The sequence below is a fragment of the Salarias fasciatus genome, chromosome 14, assembly GCF_902148845.1.
Source record: "Salarias fasciatus chromosome 14, fSalaFa1.1, whole genome shotgun sequence".
Lineage (NCBI taxonomy): Eukaryota > Metazoa > Chordata > Actinopteri > Blenniiformes > Blenniidae > Salarias > Salarias fasciatus.
The window spans coordinates 1,456,599-1,477,868 of NC_043758.1; the positions used below are offsets into that span (position 1 = coordinate 1,456,599).

Here is a 21,270-nt window from a genome sequence, read left to right on the forward strand (position 1 = left end):
CCAGATTCTCCTGGTCCTGGTCTGGTTCCAGTCCAGATTGTCCTGGTCCTGTTCCTGGTTCCAGTCCAGATTCTCCTGGTCCTGGTCTGGTTCCAGTCCAGATTCTCCTGGTCCTGGTAGTTCTAGAGTTGACCCAGTCACCATAATAACAGTCCAACTTGGCGTTCTGTCACATGAGTGTCTGCGTTCTCCGCTCTTCGTGTTCAGAGGGTGTCGTGTTGCAGGAAAGTCTCGTCGGACTTCGTTGTGTTTCTAAAGTTGTCTCTTGTTTCAGGTTCTGCGGTTCTCCTCGTGCCGGCTGCTGGTCCTCCCTGATGTGTTTCACCTCAGCCTGACGGTGTGAGTCCAGTCACCTGGAGCTTCATGAGGGGCTGTCGGCCGGGGTTCTGGGTGTGGGTCTGGGTTCTGGGTGTGGGTCTGGGTTCTGGGTGTGGGTCTGGGTTCTGGGTGTGGGTCTGGGTTCTGGGTGTGGTTCTGGGTTCTGGGTGTGGTTCTGGGTTCTGGTTTGTGGTTCTGGGTTCTGGGTGTGGTTGTGGGTTCCGGGTGTGGTTGTGGGTTCTGGGTGTGGGTCTGGGTTCTGGTCTGGTGGTGTGCTTCCTGCCCGTCAGTCCAGGGTTCTGTGTCGTGTCTGAGCTGCAGTCTGGGTTCCTGCGGTTCTTCCTGCTGCAGTCGTTCAGTTTCTCTTTCGTTTGCTCCCCTGGACTCTGGCTTCTATTCATTTATTAACTTCTGATTTTGTTTTATGGACGATGAAATGATTTTGTTGTTGACTGTGGAAGTGCCTTGCTCCTGGGCTCCCACCTCCTCCAGACAGACAATGTTGCTGTGGAAACAGAACCTGAAACCTGCTTCCTGTCGAGCAGAAGCTGCAGCGACGTTCTGAGTGACCTTTCACCCCTCGTGTCGATCTTGACGGTTTGATGCCACAAACTGAGAATCCTCAGTCTCACGTGAAACCAAACCGAAGCGTGGAGTTCGCAGTGTGCGGCTTGGTGTGTCACTTCCTGTTTGAGAAGTTGCGGGACGGCTGCTTCACTGAATCACACAGGAAGCGCAGAGCGCTGCGCCGCTTCGTTTTCTCACATTAACCTGAGAGCAAAACGCTCTTCACCCTTCAGCTGAAGAACGAGCTGATCTGTCAGGAATCTAGTAAAACCAAAGTCTGTCGGATATTCTAGGACTCCACAAAGAACTCTGGGAAATATTTACTGTCATTAAAAACAACAACAACAACAAAAACAAAAGTTACTTACTTTAGAGTTTGTTTTAGATGGATTTATTTTGAAGGAGAGTGGGAATAACCAGCGCTGCTTCCAGGACGACTGGGGGGGCCGAGAGGGTGGTGTGTGTGTGTGTGTGTGTGTGTGTGTGTGTCGGGGGGGGCTCGACGGCCAGGAAAACCCTCATTTCCCTCACCTGACCTCTCCACATGAAGGTTATTCTTCAGGAAGAGAGGCATCCGTCCATCGAGCAGCACCGAGCACATCAGCTCTGAAATATGATTTCCCCGTTCTCTCACCACACACACACGCACGCACGCACACACACACACACACACACACACGCTCACACACACACACACACACACACACACACACACACACACACACACACACACACACACACACAGTTCTATCTACTCTCTCAGGGTTTATTTCTGTTCTTGTTCATCTCTTCCAAAGCTGTTCAAGATTTTTCACCTAATAAAATTTGGTTGGAAACTGTTCTTGGTCCTGGTCCTGGTCCTGTTCCTGTTCCTGTTCCTGGTCCTGGTCCTGGTCCTGTTCTTGATCCTGGTCCTGTTCCTGTTCCTGGTCCTGGTCCTGGTCCTGGTCCTGTTCCTGGTCTGGTCCTGGTCCTGGTCCTGGTCCTGGTCCTGGTCCTGTTCCTGGTCTTGTTCCTGGTCCTGTTCCTGGTCCTGTTCCTGGTCCTGGTCCTGGTCCTGTTCCTGGTCCTGTTCCTGGTCCTGGTCCTGGTCCTGTTCCTGGTCCTGTTCCTGGTCCTGGTCCTGGTCTTGTTCCTGGTCCTGGTCCTGGTCCTGATCCTGGTCCTGGTCCTGGTCCTGCACAGTAGATCTATGCTGTTGATTCTGGTTCCGGTCCCGGTTCTCCCGGCCTTGGTAGTGTTAGTTTCCGGTCACCATAGTAACAGTCCCACAGGTTGTCTGGGTTCTCCACTGTTGTGTTCACAGCGTGTTGTCCTCCGTGTTCTCCGGCGTTCATGTTTAGTGGGCTGTCCTCTGCATTGTGTGTCATTTCATTACAAAACCACTAACAGCAGCGACGAGTGGAGCAACATGAAGGCCACTTGTTTTCGGTTGTTTCTCTGGAAACACACGTCGTTTCCAGAACGTCGTGAGGAAGTTTTCCGAGCCAGAAAACGCAAGAAAGAGCAGACAAACAGCTTGGCGGTGCTTCCTCCCACACTATTCTTCCATGCGTCCACTAGGATAATGTCTGATAATAACTGCCCACCTGTCACAAAGACATTTGGCGAGGCAGTTCGCCGCCCCTCCTGTCCGCTGCGCCCAGGACCGGCCCTGCACTGAGGGCAGAGCTCTGGGACCCCAGACTGCTTCCCTCAGAAACAACAGCTGCACTGATGAACCGTTACTGACCCAAAACCTGTGGGAGCTCTGAAGTTCCGTCTCCACGAGTAGACTTCGTCCCTCACGCGGATTCGCTCGTCTTACATGCAGCTCTTTGCGTGTTGATGAAATGCAGTCACCGGCGTTTACAGTCTGCTCAAGAAAACAGAAAAGGCTGGTGGAGGAACTGACTGGATGATACTGTTACCCCGATCCACAGGATCAAATGTCTGCATCGCCTCCAAGGCTTCATGTCTGGGAGCTGGATCAGGAGCTGCAGGGCGTAACTATAAGGGGTGTAGAACATTTAATCTAGAATCTGTCTTCATGCGGATGATGTCTTGGTGACACTCCAGAACCCAGGCTCCAATATCCCTCCGCTCACCAGCACCGTCGCTCCGTGCCGGAGGCGGACCGGAGCCAGTGAGAGCCCGGCGCTATTTTGATGGGAAGAAGCCAGGAAGTAGAGTTCAACGCCCCCAACCCTCCTCCTCCTCCTCTTCCTCCCTCTGCAGACTCACACTTCTGCTTTTTCGCTCTCAGGCTCAGAATCATCCAGGAAGATTCTTCATTCAGCTTTTTCAAAATGCTCAAACTGTGTTTTTAGTGTTTTTGTCAACAGAGGAGGTTTTTTTCTCTGAGAGGTGAGTTTTCTTCATGCTATTCTTCTTCAGACTGAGTTTATTCTGTGAATGAAAGCAGATCAATGTGAAAGAAGATGAAGCAGCAGACCGGTCAGCACTCTTCTGGACAGATGTTGTTTTTTCTGAGCTGTAGTTTAATTCAACACGTGGCTTCTGCTCTGAACTCAGTCTGCTGGATGAAGGACTGACAGGCTGAACTGCGTCGTTTCACACACGTCAACATACTGGACACTTTTGTTTTCAAACTTTTGAAATGGAAAAAAACTTCCACATTGATAAAATGAAGACAGATTCAGGAATGGTTGTGACCGATATGCATTCTCAATGAAACGTGTGGTTTTGAACCTCTCCTCCTTTCAGTCCATCCAGTTCGCCTGTTTATAAAGCAGAAAGTGTAAAATGATCACATCAATTTTCAGCCAAAATCATCCAATCTATTTTTTAAACATGAACTTATAAATGTATTGCTTCAGTTGGAACAGCTGACGTTATTTTATCTGATAGATATGTTATTACTGGCACAGCTTAAACCTCTTAGCCGTCAAAATATGAGACAAGCATCACATTTGTTGTAAGATTTCTGTGTGGACGTGTGTGTGTGTGTGTGTGTGTGTGTGTGTGTGTGTGTGGGGGGGTACTATACATTTTAAATTAAAAACCACAAATTCAACCCATTTTTTCCCCACGACTGTGACTCGTGACACACTTGTGAAGCAGCAACACAGTCCATACTGACAGGAGTGTAAACACCAACAGGGAGGAGCAGAGACATTTTTGGAAAAAGTTGGCTTTTTCTAAAGCAAAAACGAGTTCCACATTTGAGCAAGCCAGACGGTTCCCTCCAGGTTTCCTCAGTCATGTCATCAATGCGACACACAAGACCAAGTGTCGACATCAGGAAGTGAAGCTGGAGCCGTTCAGACGCTGCAGCCGCAACGGACCAGGTGTGGATTTATTTCTGGTCCACCAGCAGGGCGGCGTCGGCCAGCAGATCAGGCTCGGTCATGAATTAAAGGGGCTGTATCATGCTTTCTTAGCTAGTCCAAGCCCTAGAAATGGCATTAACATGGTAATAGTTTATTTTTGGCGCTAAGGAAAAGTCATTTTGTGTGAAATTAAAGACTTTCTGGGGCTAATTCTGAAACCCGGAAGAGAAAACGCTCCGTTTCACTGAAAACCCCGCCTCTCCCCCTGTGGACTTTGACTGACAGCGAACTTCAACCAGTCAGCGCTTCAAAACAAATACGCTGGCGAGCTTTAGCTCTTTAGCTCGAGCTTCTCTACACACAAAGACACGCGAAACTCACCAAGCGCAGACCCTCCAGACCCTTCAGACCCTCCAGACCCTTCAGACCCTTCAGACCCTTCAGACCCTCCAGACCCTTCAGACCCTTCAGACCCTCCAGACCCTTCAGACCCTCCAGACCCTTCAGACCCTTCAGACCCTCCAGACCCTCCAGACCCTTCAGACCCTCCAGACCCTTCAGACCCTTCAGACCCTTCAGACCCTTCAGACTCTTGCTCTTGCTTGATTGTTGCTTTCAGACGATGGTTAAAGTTTATCTCTGTAATCCCAGTTACAAATGATGACCGAGGGCCTGTGGGAGGGGGGCTCAGGGGAGCCATCTTCTCCGTGCGACGTCAACATGGGAAACAGAGCGATTTCACGGTGCGGGAGGGGCTGCCTCTCTGAGCAGCAGAAACACGAGGAAAGCTCAAACACACAGGCACGAAGGAAAAAACCGCTTTGGGGGTGTTTTTGGTGAGAACATGACTATATAACAAGGTTAAAACATACAAAAAGTGAATTTTGCATGATACAGCCCCTTTAAAGTCCACCGCATGCAAACAAACAAAGTAGTGACTAAAAAACATGCAATGAAAAGGAAAAGAAAAAGACATTGAAGAGTTTTGTCCTGATGCTGAAAGGCTTCTTCAGGACTGGTCCTAAACCAGCTTGGACTCGGTGTGAGGCCTGGAGCACCGCCACGTGTCATTCATGTTACCCTGTTAATACATTTTCACATCATTATGCAATAATGCCGTATTTTGTAATAAACTGTGACATTTTATAGCTAGCTACATGTTGCAACAGTTATTACAAAACCAGGCGTTCCACCACCTATTGAAGAAAACATTAGAGTTTGGTGTGTTATGTACAAACCAGCCCATCATCAGAGATTCCATCTGGATTCAAATTCAGTCTAAAAACACCAATATGATGTTCTATTGATCAAGTCTAAATTGAATTTATTATAAAGGACAATATGTTCAGCAGCTTGAAACAAAAGGGGTATAGTATAGAAACTTAGGGATGTCCCGATCCGATCACGTGATCGGAAATCGGCCCCGATCACGTGAATATGGACTCGCTCAGGATCGGAAGTTCCCTCCCGGTTTGGACTCGGTTGGATACATATGTTTATTTTTTCTTTAATTTCCTTTTTAACCCATTGAAGCCAGGACGCATTTACGGTAGTGGCGTTGTTGCGCAATTCTATCATTAAACCCGGAAGCGCTGTTGCACAGTTCTACCATTGACGCCGGGTCTTTTGTTCTTCTTCTTTGCGCTAATCAGCTGTTTCTCGCGCACATGCATAACTGATCCTGTTTCCGGGTCCAGATGGTGTTGCTGCACTGCCTCCTAACTTTGTATTGAATGTTTCTGGCCACTGCTGCACACTGAAGCATGCTTCAGCGGTAATGCGTGCCCGGCTTTAATGGGTTAAATGAGATGTGTTTAGGTTTTCCGTGCTACAGAAAGATGTAATTACAGAGAAAATGTATTTATTTTCTGATTGTTATTTTTAGTCACAGAAATGCGCTGTTCTAAGTGTTGTTTTGAATTGATGTTAAGAAAATAAAAAAGGAGAACTTTTCATAAGTTTTTTAGTTTTTTTATAGATAATGTACATATTTTACTATATTAGAAAAGAATTGGATCGGGACTCGGAATCTGCAGACACTCAAAATGACAGGACTCGGGCTCAGGCTCGGTGGCAAAAAAACCTGATCGGGACATCCCCATAGAAAATATAATCTAGAATCTGTTTGTATGCAGATGAGGCCTTGGTAACACTCCAGAACCCAGGCTCCAATATCCCTTCACTCAACAGTACCCTTAAAAAGTTTGGATCTCTTTCAGGATACTCCCTTAAGGTTTCCAAAATCCGGGCTCCCTTGTTCAGTTTACTCCCAGTCCACAATCAGTTAAGGATCATGATTTTAATTGGAATTTTTCACAGATCCAATATGTTGGGGTATCTACACCAAAAGGCCTCGAATCCCTTTTTACACCGTAAACTATGAAAATACACTGAAGCGAGTAAGAGGGGATATGGACAGGTGGGCTTTGCTTCCTCTGGACGTCGGTCTCAGGATAGGGTCGGTTAAAATGGTAAAGTTACAAAGTGTACTCTATTTATTCAATGCAATGCCAATAGAAATTCCATTGGGCGCTTAGCTCTGTTTACATCACTCCATTATTACATACAGCCACCTGCGACCCTGAAAAGACAAGCGGTAGAAAATGGATGGATGGACCTCCAAAGGGCAGGTGGATACTTGTCGAAATTTTTCACTTAAGTTTGGACTTGGCAAACAACCGCTTTTTCATAACACCTGTACGTAAATCAAAGCTCTTCAGATTCCCTGTTGGAGAGAAAGTGGATCACTTGAGGCAGATCAGGTTCACAGATCCTGGTCATGCTCAGCCATAGCTGACGTTTGGACCAATGTTACTGAATTATTGGAATCAGTTCTCGGCACTCGACACTTCCAGAAGATTTCAGTGAATGTGATGCATCCCTGTTTAGAATTATTCTTGCTGCAGCAAAGAAGTCAATCACAAAATGTTGGCTCAGAACAGAAGCTCCCTCAGTGTCTCTCCTGGTCCAGCAGGGCAGAACAATGGAGGTCATGACCTTTAGTCTCCACCTACAGCGACACAAGGGAGAAAACTCTGTGAAAAACAAAACTTTTTCTGCAAATAATCAACAATGGATTATGAGCGTATGAATGTACAAATGATTTCCTCAAGCACTCTGTTCATGCTTGTTTTCTGTGCCCTGAAGAGATTTTAAAAATAAAGCTACCAAAAAAGAAGGAAAAAAAAGAAAAAGAACAGGATTTCTGGAATATGAACAACAAATTGTATAGTTTTCGGAAACCTCATTGGTTTTAGGAATTAGATTTCTGTGAGCGGTTCATGTAGAGCAATTCAAACTGTATATGCGTGTTTTCCACCTGATACTCCAGACTCTTGAAGTAATCATGGATTTTGAATTGGCGCAGTTTAAAAGTGAGTAAAACCTTTACATACTGGAGTCCATCATGTTATATCAGCACTAGTGGAATATGATTTGTGAATGTGCTCCATTACAAATGCATCAGTGGACGGTGAGGGAGAACATTTTGCAGATTGAATGAGGAAGTTAAAAAAGGCCTGAAGCTGCATCAGAGTGTGTTCTCACAGTCAAACCTCGCTCAGTGTGTTTTATTGGCCTGATGGATCCGTTCAGTGTTTGACTGGCTTTTTAATATTTAATAACTCTGTATCGACTGTGTGCTTGTTGCATTCCTGAGGTTTGGACGCTCAATAACTGTCACAGTCCGTTGCACTGGAGGATACGCATTCCTCACCTCGCCAGACGTCGCTGCAGGCTCGCTTTTATCTCGCACTGAAAGTCAAGTGTTGCTTTTGTTCTGAACAAAGCGGTTCAGTAAATAGTGTGCTTCTGCTTATTTTAGTCTCTTTACACTGCTGCATTTCTTCAGTCAATGAAGTTCGTGTAGTATAAAGTTTTATATTCTTTTTTATTATTCTGAACTTAAAACAGCAAAAGTACAAATAACCTAAAACTCTTCAAGTCTGGTTAAGACATCAAAAGTGGACACATTTTTCCTGACAGTCTTGGATCTGTAAATATTAAAAAAAAAAAAAAAAAATTGATGAAGAAATATTGTAAACAGAACACAACTGCACAAAAAATGCAAAGATCCTGTTAGTATATCAATCTCCTCCTGCACAGATGCCCGTCGGTCTCCAAACCCGGAAGATTGCATTCTTAAGGCCCTGAACAAAGAAAACGACTGTCATATATTAGTGTTCCAGTAAACCTTTGAGCTTTATTGGAACACTTCATTTGGTTGTTTCAAAGTTCTTGAAGCGCCGCCGATATCAAAACTATTTTTATAGAGTGATATATTAACTTTGAAGGGACTATTAGGGAGAGCTGGCAGAGCTACCACACTGCAGGCATCCCCGGCTGGCATTGGTGGATGGCAGGACGCCTTTCTCCCTCCACTGAGAAGCCCAGTACTGCAGCTTGAAAGTTGGTCAGGGAAGTCGACCTGCTGCCTTTGATTTGCACAGGTGCACTTTGGAGATTCTAACATTTTCTACCGAACACCGCAGAGAAAACAAATCATAATGGAATGTAATTGGTTGAAATAAGACATACCTATGAGACATCAGATAGATTGAAAGAAATGCAGAAAGTGTGGAAATGTCATCATTTAAAGTGCGTTGATCTTTCCGACCATAGAGGTTGGAAGAGTTTTCCAAAAGTTGATGTTTTGTTGAAGTTGTTCAACCTTGTTCTGCCAATTAAGTCTCAGGAGATCCTTTTCCTTTTTTCTAATAGTTACACCCGGTAAGACTGGGCGGTATGACCGCCAACAGCACACCTAGGGGCATAAAGTGCAAATGCAGGTGAACTAAACCACTGCAAAACCCATTCAGAAACACTTCATTATAGGTTTTACATCGCAGCATTTATGCCGCAGTGCATGTTCAACCTTACTTTTACACAAGACACCACAGAAGAAGTATGGCCCCTGAAGCAGGCTCTCTCTTCATGATCTTAGAAAAAGACTGTCTTGCCGGCAAGACGTGGCCAGAAGAAGCTGCAACATGTTCAATGATGCGATGCTCCGTTTTTCAGTAAAAGAGAAGGACTGAGCCATCGTTCCACACATTTTATTTATGTAGTAGCAGCTAAACTGTAGCAGGTGAGATGACGGTATGACAGCAGAACGCAAATCTCTACCGTGGCCAAATTTATATCATTTCTACCATCGTACCGTGTCCCGTACCGTATCGTGCAGCCCTAACACCCAGATACGAAAACTTATTATAAGCTATTTTAAATGGAATGGACAGCAAGCTGGCTGGATCAATACCTGGGGAAACAGGCACCAATTCACTTTTGTCCAAATTAATAGGAAAACCTTAGAAGCTGCCAAACTTATCAATCAAAATCTAAAGGTAGGTAATACACCTGTGCTACATGTAGTCTGCAACACACTAAGAAGGCCTCACTGTCCCACACATGGAAGAGAGCAGAGACTGGGAGCCAGTTTCACATGGTAGGAGCCTGGGGGTAAGGAAACCTTTTGTACCCACTGGGTCGGGATACCTCAAGCAATCAATGGATCAGCTGTTTTGATTGATGCCCAGTTAGTAACTGTTGGCACTTGTTGAGTCCAGGTCGTCCCATTAGATCAGTGGATCAGCTGATTGATGTTCTGTATGCAATCCCTTAATCACAGTCTGAAACAGTGGCAAGAAAACTGCTCCAAATGTCCTTGACTTCAGCTAAACATCCAGTCACATATTCTGTCAAAGGTCAAAGGTCAAAGGTCAAATTCATTTATACAGCACATTTAAAACACAGTAGCCACTGCCCAAAGTGCTGCACAAATTTTAAACAAGCATTAAAATATAACATACAAGAAGGAAAGAAAGGAAAAGAAAACTATTTAAAAAAAAAAAAAATTAGTTTTAGTTTTCTTTTTAGTTTTCTTGAAAGCGAAGTGGAAATCTTGTCTCGTACAGTAATCGTGAGCCCATTGTCGTGTCTCATGTCATCTCGTGAGTTTCTCATCACACTTCTACCATTTTGTGAAAATGGGTCTAAATCCAAACATTTCCAGAGCATGTATCACTTGAGGCTCTTCTAGTTGGTCAAACACGTGGTGTGCAGCCAATGAAATGACCACTGCGTCATCGGGATGTTTTCTGAATAGATTATTAAAAAGATGGCTCAGAATAAAAAACTAATGTCTTCCTGGCATAAAACCCATCTGAACATGTGTTTTTGGTCTCAAGAGGAAACAGCGAGACCGGATGAAAGGATGAGACCTGCTGAGTCCTGCCTCAGGCATCAGTGAGATATCAGCTCTGTGGAGTGGGTGGCAATCTAGATGTAATCCTGGAATGATTCAGCAAAAGCAGAGGCTAAGGTTTGGGCCGGAATACTTTGGAAAAGTCTGAAACTGTCTGGGAAAGGTACTCTGTCATTGGGAAAAGCAGAGATGACAGTTTCAGTCTCCTGCTGGGTTATATCAGATTCTAATGCTTGACTGAGTCTACTGACAACTGCGGTAAATTTAGGCCTTCAAAAAACGTATCCAAGGTTCAGTTTGCCCTGGGTCTGGTAGACGTTTGTGTAGAAATCTGTTAATTTTGTCTGAAACTGTAAGCACAGGTTCATCTCTTGACTTAATGCGGTGTTTGGCTCTGGTTCTGCCACTGTTTGAGCTGGCCGGCCGACAGTTTATGAGGTTTGTCCCCAAACTCAAAGCACCTCTGTTTAATTCATACCAGTATTTTGGAAACATTTTTTGACATGAGAGACTTGAATTCATATCGCAAAGCTGTAATTTTTGGGAGCAATTCTTGAATATGGGTAGTTAAGTAGGAGGCGTCCAGCTTGGAGTCAACTCCGCGTTTCATTCAGCCTCATTTTGGATTCCTTCTCTTCTGCTGCCTCGTAAGACAATATACACTCCCCCTTCACGCTGCCTTCATTGCTTCCCAGAGAACAGAATCGTCCACATGCCCCGTGTCATTAGAAGTCAAGTATGACTCCATTTCTTCATAAAGATAGGAACAAAAGTCTTTATCCTTCAGCATGGTACTGTTGAAGGGCCAGCTGTTGTCCCCTCTCCTATGGTTCAGTTTATCATTCAGAGACACAGAGATGATCTGACAACAGTTTATGATATGTACAGCTTGCCACCAATACCAGCAATTTCTAATCTAACAGAAAATATTCAGTCCTGGAGCAAGACTTGTGCAGTGCGGGAAACAAGAGGAATCTGTTTTAGTAGAACAGAGTAGCCTCCAGATCTCCACTAAATTATTGGACTGCATTAGTTTTTTAAGAGTCTCAACACTTGTAAATGAACTGAATTGTCTAAAACAGGGTCCAGGGCCACATTTCAATCCCCCCAGGAGTTCAAAAGATCTGGGATTACATTGAAAAGACTGTGAAAAAAGATGGGATCATTGCAATGAGGTCCATGAACATCAGGGACCAATGTCCCTGGCACAGAAGAATTTAGTGTCCCGCTAACTATTACATATCTTCCTCTTCGGTCCCAGATTGTCTGATTGTGAATACATGGTATCTTTTTCCTTATTATGCTGGAGTCTGCGTCGAATCCCGTTTGCTCTGCACTTCTTGTCGATATCCTGGAAAGCCTGACGTTTCGTCATTGTACCAGAGGTGAGGTCAGGGAACATGAACACCGGCTGTCTGTCGTATAGCAGTGGGCCTTTGTGGTGATGAGGACGGCTCTCTCTTTAGCCGGCGCTAAGCTCCCGTGAGTGTGGGCGACCTCGATTGGTTCGTCGAAGTTTTCTTCTCCCAGCACATTAGGAAGTAACTCGATAACATAGTCCATCGGCCCGCCATTCTCCGCCTCCTCCTGTATTTGGATGATGGGATGTCCTGCCGATGTGAGTGAGCTTCCAGGTCTTCCAGTTTGGCATGCTGCTGAGAGCTGTCCTGTTGCCCTCCTGAAGCTGGCTCGCCAGAATGTCGTGGTCCCTAATTGTCCTGGGCCAGGTGCGACAACAGGATCTTCCACAATCTTTTAACTGTGACAACCAAGACTTGACACAAAGACCGGATGGAGAGTTCTGTTCTAGGTGCAGATGAGCTTCATTCCACCAACAGCCAAGGACCGGCTCAAGACTGATTTCACAGTGTAAAACCTTGGTCTTTATACATTCGCCTAGTCCTCCCCCTAAAGCATGCACACACCCATTTTAATTTTTTGGAACATTCCTTAACAGGTCGGAAATAACCGAGTCCCAAGAGGTCTCATCTGGAAAGTAACTCCATCTGCCTTTTTCCATTTTATTTTAAAATGGTGTTCTTCAATCAGATTTCTGCCTGGAATTTTCCATCTTTCATCCATCTAATTGTGTCACCATCTGCTTCTTCTCACGACCTTAATGGACACGATTCAACTCGTTCAGATGAGTGGCTCAATTTTAAAAAAATAGAATACTCAAGTTTATTATCATCATATCATGAAGACACTGAAAATTCCTCGAAACACCAGGAACAACATCTGAGATCTCTGTCCAGAAGAACACAGTGCTAGAACAGCTAAGATCCTGCACAACCCTCCAGCTCCCAGGCCTCTGGTAGATCCTGCAGAACCCTCCAGCTCCCAGGCCTCTGGTAGATCCTGCAGAACCCTCCAGCTCCCAGGCCTCTGGTAGATCCTGCAGAACCCTCCAGCTCCCAGGACTCTGGTAGATCCTGCAGAACCCTCCAGCTCCCAGGCCTCTGGTAGATCCTGCAGAACCCTCCAGCCTCTGATGTTAAAACCAAATCAACTGATTAACTTCATGCGTTTGTTCAGCACGGAGAGCGCGATGAGGAAAGGAGGAGAGCTGGCAGTGTTTGTGAATGATTGATGGTGCAATCCCGGGCGCATCACTATCGAGGTGCCGCACTGCTGCAAGGATGTTGAACTGTCGATCGTGAGCATGAGGGAGGGAATGCACTCATGTCCTAGCAGTAGTAGCATGCTACTGTGGGGTGTGTTCGCTGTGGCTGGACTCGTCACAGACTGGGACGACACTGAAGACAGAGGACTGATTCGGGACTTTGTGGACTGGTGCCCGTGGAACAACCTGCAGATCAATGGCAGCAAAACCAAGGAGCCGGTGGTGGATTTCTGCAGGAGCGGCCACCTCCACCTGCACCGGCGAGCATCTTGGGGATGAATATCGACATTGTCAAGTTCCACCAGGACCTGGGGGCTCAGGTCTGGACTGGACCGACAACACAGGTGTTCTTGTGAAAAAGGGCGACGGCAGACTGTTCCTGCTCCGGAGGCTGAGGTCCTTCAGAGTGCAGGTCCATGTCTCAGGACCATCGGCCATCTTTAATGGGACAGTCTGCTGGGCAGCAGCATCTGGGACAGGGACAAGAGGGGACCGGACAGACGGGCGAGGGGGGCCAGCTCTGTCCTGGGAGTGGGAGGATGATGGCTGAGCCGTCTTCCACGCTGGAAAACCCACCTCAGCCGTGAGCAGCTCCGTCAGCGAGCGGCTGCTCCACCCACGCTGTTTGGAGGAGAGCTTTGGACGAATGAAGCAACTGTAATCTAATCTAACCTGCATCCTGCTGAGACTGCGCTGTCATAATTCTTTTCACCTTTGTTCTTCTTGGCCTGAAACTGCTCGGTTTATCATTAATTGCCGGTCTCACTCCGCCCCAAAAAGGCACACGTATCAGCCTCATCGTTTTCACATTGGACATTTTCTTCTGCAGTGAACCGGCAGCGCGATGGCTCAGAAGCGGCTGCAGAGGCCGATCCCGAAGAGGCTGAAGAAGCTGATGTACATCAGCCCTGTGGTCACCGTCCTGTCTGTCACCGTGCTGATGTGGACCTTCAGGTGAGTCCAGATCGACAGGTTGTTTTATCACCTTTTATCACCCCATTGGCCCCAGTAACAGCATCTCAATGGAAAAAGCATCATTGGTTGTGTCTTCGATGTGAAAATTGTCCGTTCACACACAGTCTTCATCATTTCCTGGGAGTTGTTGCTTTCTGCAGCTGCTCTGAAGGTTCCTATGCTGTTTTCGTGTTGTTCTGTATTTTCACATACGTTTTTGACTTTGATACGTGAAAACATTCTTACTGTCTGGTTCTAAATCTAGTTAGTTTCGGTTTCACAGAATTAACACATCACCACAAAAGCTTTCTTGCAATCAAAGTAACACCCACCATTAAGAAGTAAAATACTGAGTGCTGCCGGTTTTAATTGCATTAGTCATACTTAGTTAATGTTGTGGTGTCAAAACATTGATTTTCCTGATCGTGATTAATCACAGAATCAGGGTTAGGGTTTGTAAAAGCAGTGGAGAGACACACAGACGGCTCTGAATTCTGTCTAATCAGCTCAGGTGAATTATGAGGATTAGGTTAAAGCTCTAAAATGTTACAAACATCCGACTGTCGCTGTTTGAGAATGGGACGACTGGAGAACGACGACAAAGTGGCGTCTGAGTCTCCTGTTGTTCCTCTGCAGGTCGGACAGGAACGTCCAGTCCTGGCTGATGTTCTACCAAAGTGTTTCTCACTCCTCGGGGAAGGAGACGCCTGCTGAAGCCTGCCAGCAGCGGCGCTGCGTCCAGAGCAGCCCGGCTCCCGGTCAGACTCCGTCACAACAGAAACAGCTGATTTATTCTAACATGTCATTAAAACCCGCTGCCAGCACGGTGTGTGCGTCCAGCAGCAGTCAGTCGTCTCTCTGGGTTTGTTACTGTTCTGATGCATTTTGCTTTTTACCTACTTCCTTTAAAAAGTGCTTGCACCAGAAATGTCGGCAACAATAATCATACAGGAAGCGCCGACAGGAAACAGGAAGTCAGGGTCGAAGTACATTTACCACAAGTATATTCAGGTCAAAATTAAAAAAAAAAAAAAAAAAGTTGAATTGTTTTCAGTCTGAATGTGTTTTTCTGCTGATCTCCTCGGACTGCAGCAGTCGGTCCGGAGGAGGAACCCTTCATCTTACCAGTGAACGGAACCAAGACCCTGCTGATATCAGCCTACCTGGAGCACCGCGTCCACAGCAAGGAGGTGGGTGGAGACGAGGTGGACGGAGACAGTAGGGAGCTGACGTTTGTCCCGCAGGAAGTCCCACTCCTTGTCTCCGGTGTCGGCAGGTGCGTCTCATCGCCGTGGTGCTGCGCAGTGAGACGGTGGCGTACTGCTGCCTCCTCTGCTGCCAGGAGACGCTGCACGTCTCCGAAGGCGTCAGCAGCGTCCACCCGGACCACTTCCAGTTCCCCTACGGCACGGCGGACATCATGTGTCCCGTCCCCTCGGCCTGTCAGTCCCCGTCTTATATCACTGTGACCTCCGGTACTGAACACACACACACACACACACACACACACACACACACACACACACACACACACACACACACACAAACATCCAGAGTGTCCCAGTACTCCAGAACATCATGTGGTCCATGCCACTTTTCAGTGATTAAGAAGTTTGTCAAACCACCGAGAGAAGAGAACGGTTCTTGTTTAGGTGTGACTCAGGTTCAAGCAGGAAGCTGCTCACCTGTCCTGCTGCTCACGTTTTCGTCCGTCTCCCGTTGCAGTGATAACCAACACTGCGGCTGGACAATGTGGAGGTAAGAGGGATTCAAACACGGACCCCCCGCTGGGTGAGGGAGTTTAATTCCAGTGTGTATTAACCTCCCCTCAGCCAATCACAGCCAACCACCCCCACTCCCGTCACTCCCGACTGTGATCGAGTTCTTTGTGCTTCCCTCCAGATAAACTGGAGCAGAGATTCATGGAGGTGAAGAACCTGGAGGCCAAAACAGATTCCTTCAGATACAATTTCACCGTCTGCCTCTCCACCATGTTCGATTTCACCAACGTGCTGCAGGTATCGCCACGTCACAGAGACACATCGTCTGAGTATTGTATCCAGGCAGTTTTACTGTCATTGCCCTGTCCACACTGAGGGTAACTTCAAAGATGTGTGCACCCACACTGCTGAACAGGAACATTCTGGAAACATCGCGGTCGTATCCATTCCAATACAAAAGGGAAGGGAAAAAAATCATCCACTTTCTGTATGATCGAAAAACATATTGGCGACCTGCTGGCTATTATCTGAGTGTCTGGATGAAAGAAACAATAGCATACACATCGTGAGGGGGGCGTAGCCAGGCGACTCACTGAAATGTATTAGTTTATGTATTAGTTTAAAAAGAGAGGCGTGGGACACGAAAAAACTGTGCAAAGTGCTGCTCCTGGACGCCATGCAGTAGATTCATTTACGTGACTAATAGCACAAACTGCCGTGAGACTGGGTTGTAGCGCTCCTCCTCTGTGGAGTTTCAAACGGTCCGGCTCACCGAGGCGTCTGTGCTCTCTGTGTTCTCTGTGTTCTCTGCAGCTGGTTCAGAGTCTGGAGATGATGAGGCTGCTCGGGGTGAACCGAGTCGTGGTGTATAAAACCAGCTGCAGCCCTGAAACCCAGCGCCTGCTGGACCACTACACACAGCAAGGTGGCTTCCTCTCAGTTTTCATGTGTTGGTGCAGCTGCATCGGGAGCGTTTTATCAGTGTTATACATCTCCTCATCCTCCTTTCACACCTGACTTCCTGTCTGTGGCGCCTGTCATGACAGAGACCCTGTTCACACACAGGAAACGGTGTTTTCTGAAGGGATGGTGTTTGTCACACTGATCCAAAGATGATGAGTGTTGAGAGGAAGACCTGAAGTTAGAACGATCGATTAATAACCGATCAATCAAGCCTAAACCTATCTCTAGGAGAAGAAAAGCTTTTGTTGCATTTTGAGTGAAAACACAGAGGGCGGGGCTCAGAGGCGCAGTGGACCGCTGCTCCGGTTCCGGTTCACTCGTCCAGGTTTGATTCTTCTGGGTCTGAGTGACTGACGGTGCTCCCGGTCCCCCCCCGTGTGCCTCCCAGGCTTCCTGGAGGTCGTCTCCTGGACTCTGTCCCGACACGTCAACGTGTCCCGGGGCTGGCTGCCGCTCCACGGCCCGGGCGACCTGCACTACATGGGCCAGATCCCCGCGCTCAATGACTGCCTCTACAGATACATGTACCAGACCAGGTACCTGGCGCTGCAGGACATGGACGAGCTCATCCTGCCGCAGACGGTCAGCAGGTCAGAGTCATCTCAGGAATAGAACCAGTTCAGAACCGGCGGCGGCGAAAGCAGGTCCTGCTGTTTTGAATGGAAGCTCAGAGCTTCAGGGTGATTGGACATTCCTGACATTCAACCAACAAACGGGCTTCTGGTCTTTCCCGGATCTGCAGTGGAGAGTCAAACATTTCCGTCTCTGTTTGCAGCTGGTCGGCGCTGCTCCCCCTGCTGGAGAAGGAACACCGCGCCAAGCAGTGTTACATGTTCCAGAACAACGTTTTCCCCATCACCGCGGCGCTGCCGCCTCCCGGCCCCGCCGCGGCGCCGCCGGCCGACCCGTGGGGGAAGGTGTCTGGGATAAACATCCTGAAGCACCTCCACCACGAGCCAGTCATCAAAGAAACGGAGTTCTCCAACTTCAAGATCATCGTCAGCCCCCGCGCCATCTTCTCCACCAGCGTCCACGGCGTGCTGTCGCCGCAGAACGTCTGCGCCTGGGTCGACAGGAACGTCGCTCGCATGTACCACACCAGGTAGGACCGCCCTCTCCTCTCCCCTCCAGATGCTTTTACTGTTTGATGAACATCTTCTGAACCCGAGTGGTGAGCTGCTGTTGGACTTGTTTGACTCCAGAACAAACACCAGGTTGGAACAGCAGGGCGCTCTGAAGTGCTCTTGACACCAGAACCCGTCGGGTCGATGGTGGAACATTTTGACTCAAGTTTCCAAGTTTCCTGGGACACTGTGTGAAGGACACACTGCCTTGATGTGAGTTGAGAGGACTCATGGACTTTCCTCTGAATGACAGAAGGAGGTTATTCTGCTGCCTTGATGAACCGAGACGACCCTGGCTAAAAGGGCTGCAGTTCTCCCCCAACGTCAGTCAGCTGGCTGGTCTGGAACCCTTGCAATGCTAAAACAAAACCTCCTTGTGCAGCGTCGGAACCTTGTCTTCTGAGCATTCACTCTTTATGCTTAGTGATTTTTTTACTGTCAACAAATTCCAGTCAACGATGAAATACTTCTTTAATCTCGTCAAATATTTTCACCGGTAAGGCATTACTTCCTGAGTTAAATATTAACAATGGAAAAATTCGCACTTACCTCGTTTATATTGTAATTCTGTCCTGGACAAGCCCTCAAACGGTTGTGGAATTTTTGGTGGATCAGAGCCAAAGATGAGGAGACAAGGTTCTATTTTAGTGGCAGCCCTCTCTGCCAGGGCTTCGGTCGTCTCGGTTCATAAAGCCACCAGAACAGCATCCTTCTGTCATTCAGACGAAAGTTCTTGAGTCCTCTCAGCTCACACCAAGACAGTGTGTCCTTCACACAGTGTCCCAGGAAACCTGGAGTCAAAATGTTCCATATCATCCCCCAAACCTGACCTGAGATCAGATGTTGTGGACCAGAGCAGCCGGGCCGTCAGCTGGACGCCGTGTGTGGTCTGGACAGAGAAGGCTGAGTTCTGACTGTGACTCTGACCGTACAGGGATCCCAGACAACCGGAGCTCACCGCCGATCAGCTGATCTACGACGGCAGGCTGCTGAACTACAGCGCCGCCCTGCTGCCGGCCGTCACCACTGCACTCCGACAGAGCCGGCTGCTGCCAGAGGACGACACACACCAGTGAGTTGTGTGCTCGTGTGTGTGTGTGTGTGTGTGTGTGTGTGTGTGTGTGTGTGTGTGCGTGTGTGTGCGTGCGTGCATGATGAAACTGTTCTTATTTTTGCTGTTCCATCTACCTTTATTTACACGTAGTTTTACGTTGTTCTGTTTTTACGTCTTGTGCTTCTAATAGAAACACTTTTTTAAAGAAATGATGATGATGAAGGTGACAGTGATGATGATGATGAAGGTGACAGTGATGATGACGATGAAGATGTCGATGATGATGATGATGAAGTTTTAACGGTGTTGTGTGTTTGTTCCTCCTTCAGGTGAAGCTTCACGGTGACTCCACACTCAGAGGAAAGCAGAAGAAACTCTGCTGCTGACTGGTTTCTGTTTCTCAGGAAGAAAGCATTGAAATGAATGAATGGATGAATGAACTGATGACTGGATGACTGACATGTTTCATTGGGGACGTTTTGTTTTGGTCCACATCGTCTCCGTGTGTTGTCAGGTGAAAGATGAATTCTGAGCAACTTGTTCAAAAAGCTGCTTTTCATTTTCACAGTTGTTTTCTACTTTGTACATATTTTATTTGTATAGAAATACAGAGATTATTGTGTGTTTGGGATGACGGGACATGTTTACAGCCTTATTTAATAACTTTATGTAGAATTTTCTGTTGTTTTTCAGCTCCTGAGACTCTTGACTGCTATGATTGTGTTTTTTGTGATTTAAAATAAAGGGCGTTTCGGCCTCTGCATGACTTGAATGAAGGAATCCTGCTGAAACTCACCAAAGGAAAGTGGCTTTGACCGTGTTTTGTTGTCCATATGTTGGTTTATTTTCATCAACTTGGTCATATAACTCAATAAAAAAGACAGAACGGTTCATAAACTCCAGTTCAAATGACTCCAATAAACAAACGGTGAAAGGGAAGCTGAAAAGATGTGTTGATTTCTGAGATCTCAGTCTGCCTCTTTTTCCTGCTATCACAAACGCAATAACGAAGAAATGTGTAAAAGAAAAGAAGAATAGACAACTGTACTCATGTGCAAGATTTGGATTAGCTGGAGGAGAACTTTCCTTCAGTGCCCCTCTTAAATCATAAACTCTGCTTCAGTCACTCGTCCTGAGTTTGGATTCGGTCCAACATGGCGTTGAAGGCGGAGCATCTTGGGACAACGAGGGAAATGTACATTTGAGGCCCACGTCTGGACAGGAGGACTTAACTTCACCAAAAATGTGCAGATGCGAGCTCAGCTGAGATTTGTTCTAGCCGTTTGCACCATTTTCATGTAAACAATCCCCCAAAACCAGACGAGAGGTTCCTGCTTGAAGCTTCCAGCTGATCTGCAGCAGAAGAAGCGGCGGCGGCCGTTCTCCGTCAGTAGCAGAGAAAAGGCTCCATTCTCAGGCTGGATGCCGGAGAGGAGTTCTGTCTTTTCAGGTCAACGTTTACACAACGTCTCCACTTGTTTGTTTCACATTAACGTGTCAGTTTCCTGTAACACATGTCTGTTTCCAAGGCAACGGCAAACACAGAGTTAATATGTTGCACCATGAGATGGAGGTGATGTTTGTTTTAGTGATGAAACCACAGAGAACAACACACTCTAAACATTAACAATGGAGAACACAGACATGCACAGAGGACCAGGTGGATCATTATTACAGTGACTGGCAACTCGAAAACTACCAAGCCCAGGAGAATCTGGACTGGGACCAAGACCAGGACCAGGACCAGGAGAACATAAGACAGCTGCTGTGAAAGGACAGTGTGTGGCAATGGCAGCATGAACATGAGGAGTGTTGGAGCCCCGGACTTCTGTCCAGCTGACTCCACCACTGACTTCAGATTATTACCATTTATTTAAGTATAGCCAGATGTAATGCTCAGCGCTGGACCTTACAGGGAAAGATACAGAGTATTTCGCCCCGAAAGGATCCTGATTGTTGATCAGACAGAGCTTTTATTCCATGTTCTTCTGGGCGGGGCCCCGACAGATAGGTTAGACTTTGTTCGCAATTGGACAATTTGGTGTTGATGTCAGCTGCCAACCAAGAGCTGACATCCTTATCGAGTATGTTTGGAACACTAGTGAGTGTGTGTGTTGATATCTCCAGAACATGTGGGTATGTTTACATTTTAACAGAATATCTTATAGACTAAGTGTACTTGTCTCAGGAACAAGTGTCACAACGGCCTGATGTGCAGTTGATACAATTGTCCCACAGTAGTAGCGCTAATTAAAGTAGATACCTAACAGGAAGCTGTCAAGAAACTAAAGAATGCGCTAATAACTGCCCCTGTTCTGAAGTTCTTTGACCCTAACAAGACAGCTGTGATACAGGCAGATGCATCCAAAGACGGTTTAGGTGCATGTCTGATGCAAGAGGGACATCCAATCGCCTCTGCATCCAGGGCTCTCACGGACACTGAGAAAACGATCTCAGTGTCATCTCCACACC

At 47.0% G+C, this 21,270-nt stretch overlaps 1 protein-coding gene across 1 annotated transcript; it reads left to right on the top strand.

The window, feature by feature from the left end:
* Positions 1-3,096: 3,096 nt before the first annotated feature.
* On the top strand, positions 3,097-19,570 carry LOC115401201 (uncharacterized). Its single transcript, XM_030109420.1, has 12 exons — positions 3,097-3,231; positions 13,812-13,936; positions 14,573-14,694; positions 15,029-15,126; positions 15,213-15,411; positions 15,662-15,694; positions 15,839-15,954; positions 16,471-16,582; positions 17,009-17,210; positions 17,396-17,722; positions 18,679-18,816; positions 19,128-19,570. The coding sequence occupies exons 2-12, from the start codon at positions 13,827-13,829 to the stop codon at positions 19,129-19,131; spliced, it is 1,461 nt and encodes a 486-aa protein (XP_029965280.1). The 5' UTR covers positions 3,097-3,231; positions 13,812-13,826; the 3' UTR covers positions 19,132-19,570.
* The last annotated feature ends 1,700 nt before the right edge of the window (positions 19,571-21,270 follow it).

Bases quoted from the DNA above. Each gene is read 5' to 3' on its own strand.
- LOC115401201 (XM_030109420.1), top strand. From the start codon at position 13,827: ATGGCTCAGAAGCGGCTGCAGAGGCCGATCCCGAAGAGGCTGAAGAAG. The intron at 15,695-15,838 runs GTAAGAGGGATT...GCTTCCCTCCAG, and splicing joins TGCGGCTGGACAATGTGGAG to ATAAACTGGAGCAGAGATTC. The intron at 15,955-16,470 runs GTATCGCCACGT...TGTTCTCTGCAG, and splicing joins ATTTCACCAACGTGCTGCAG to CTGGTTCAGAGTCTGGAGAT.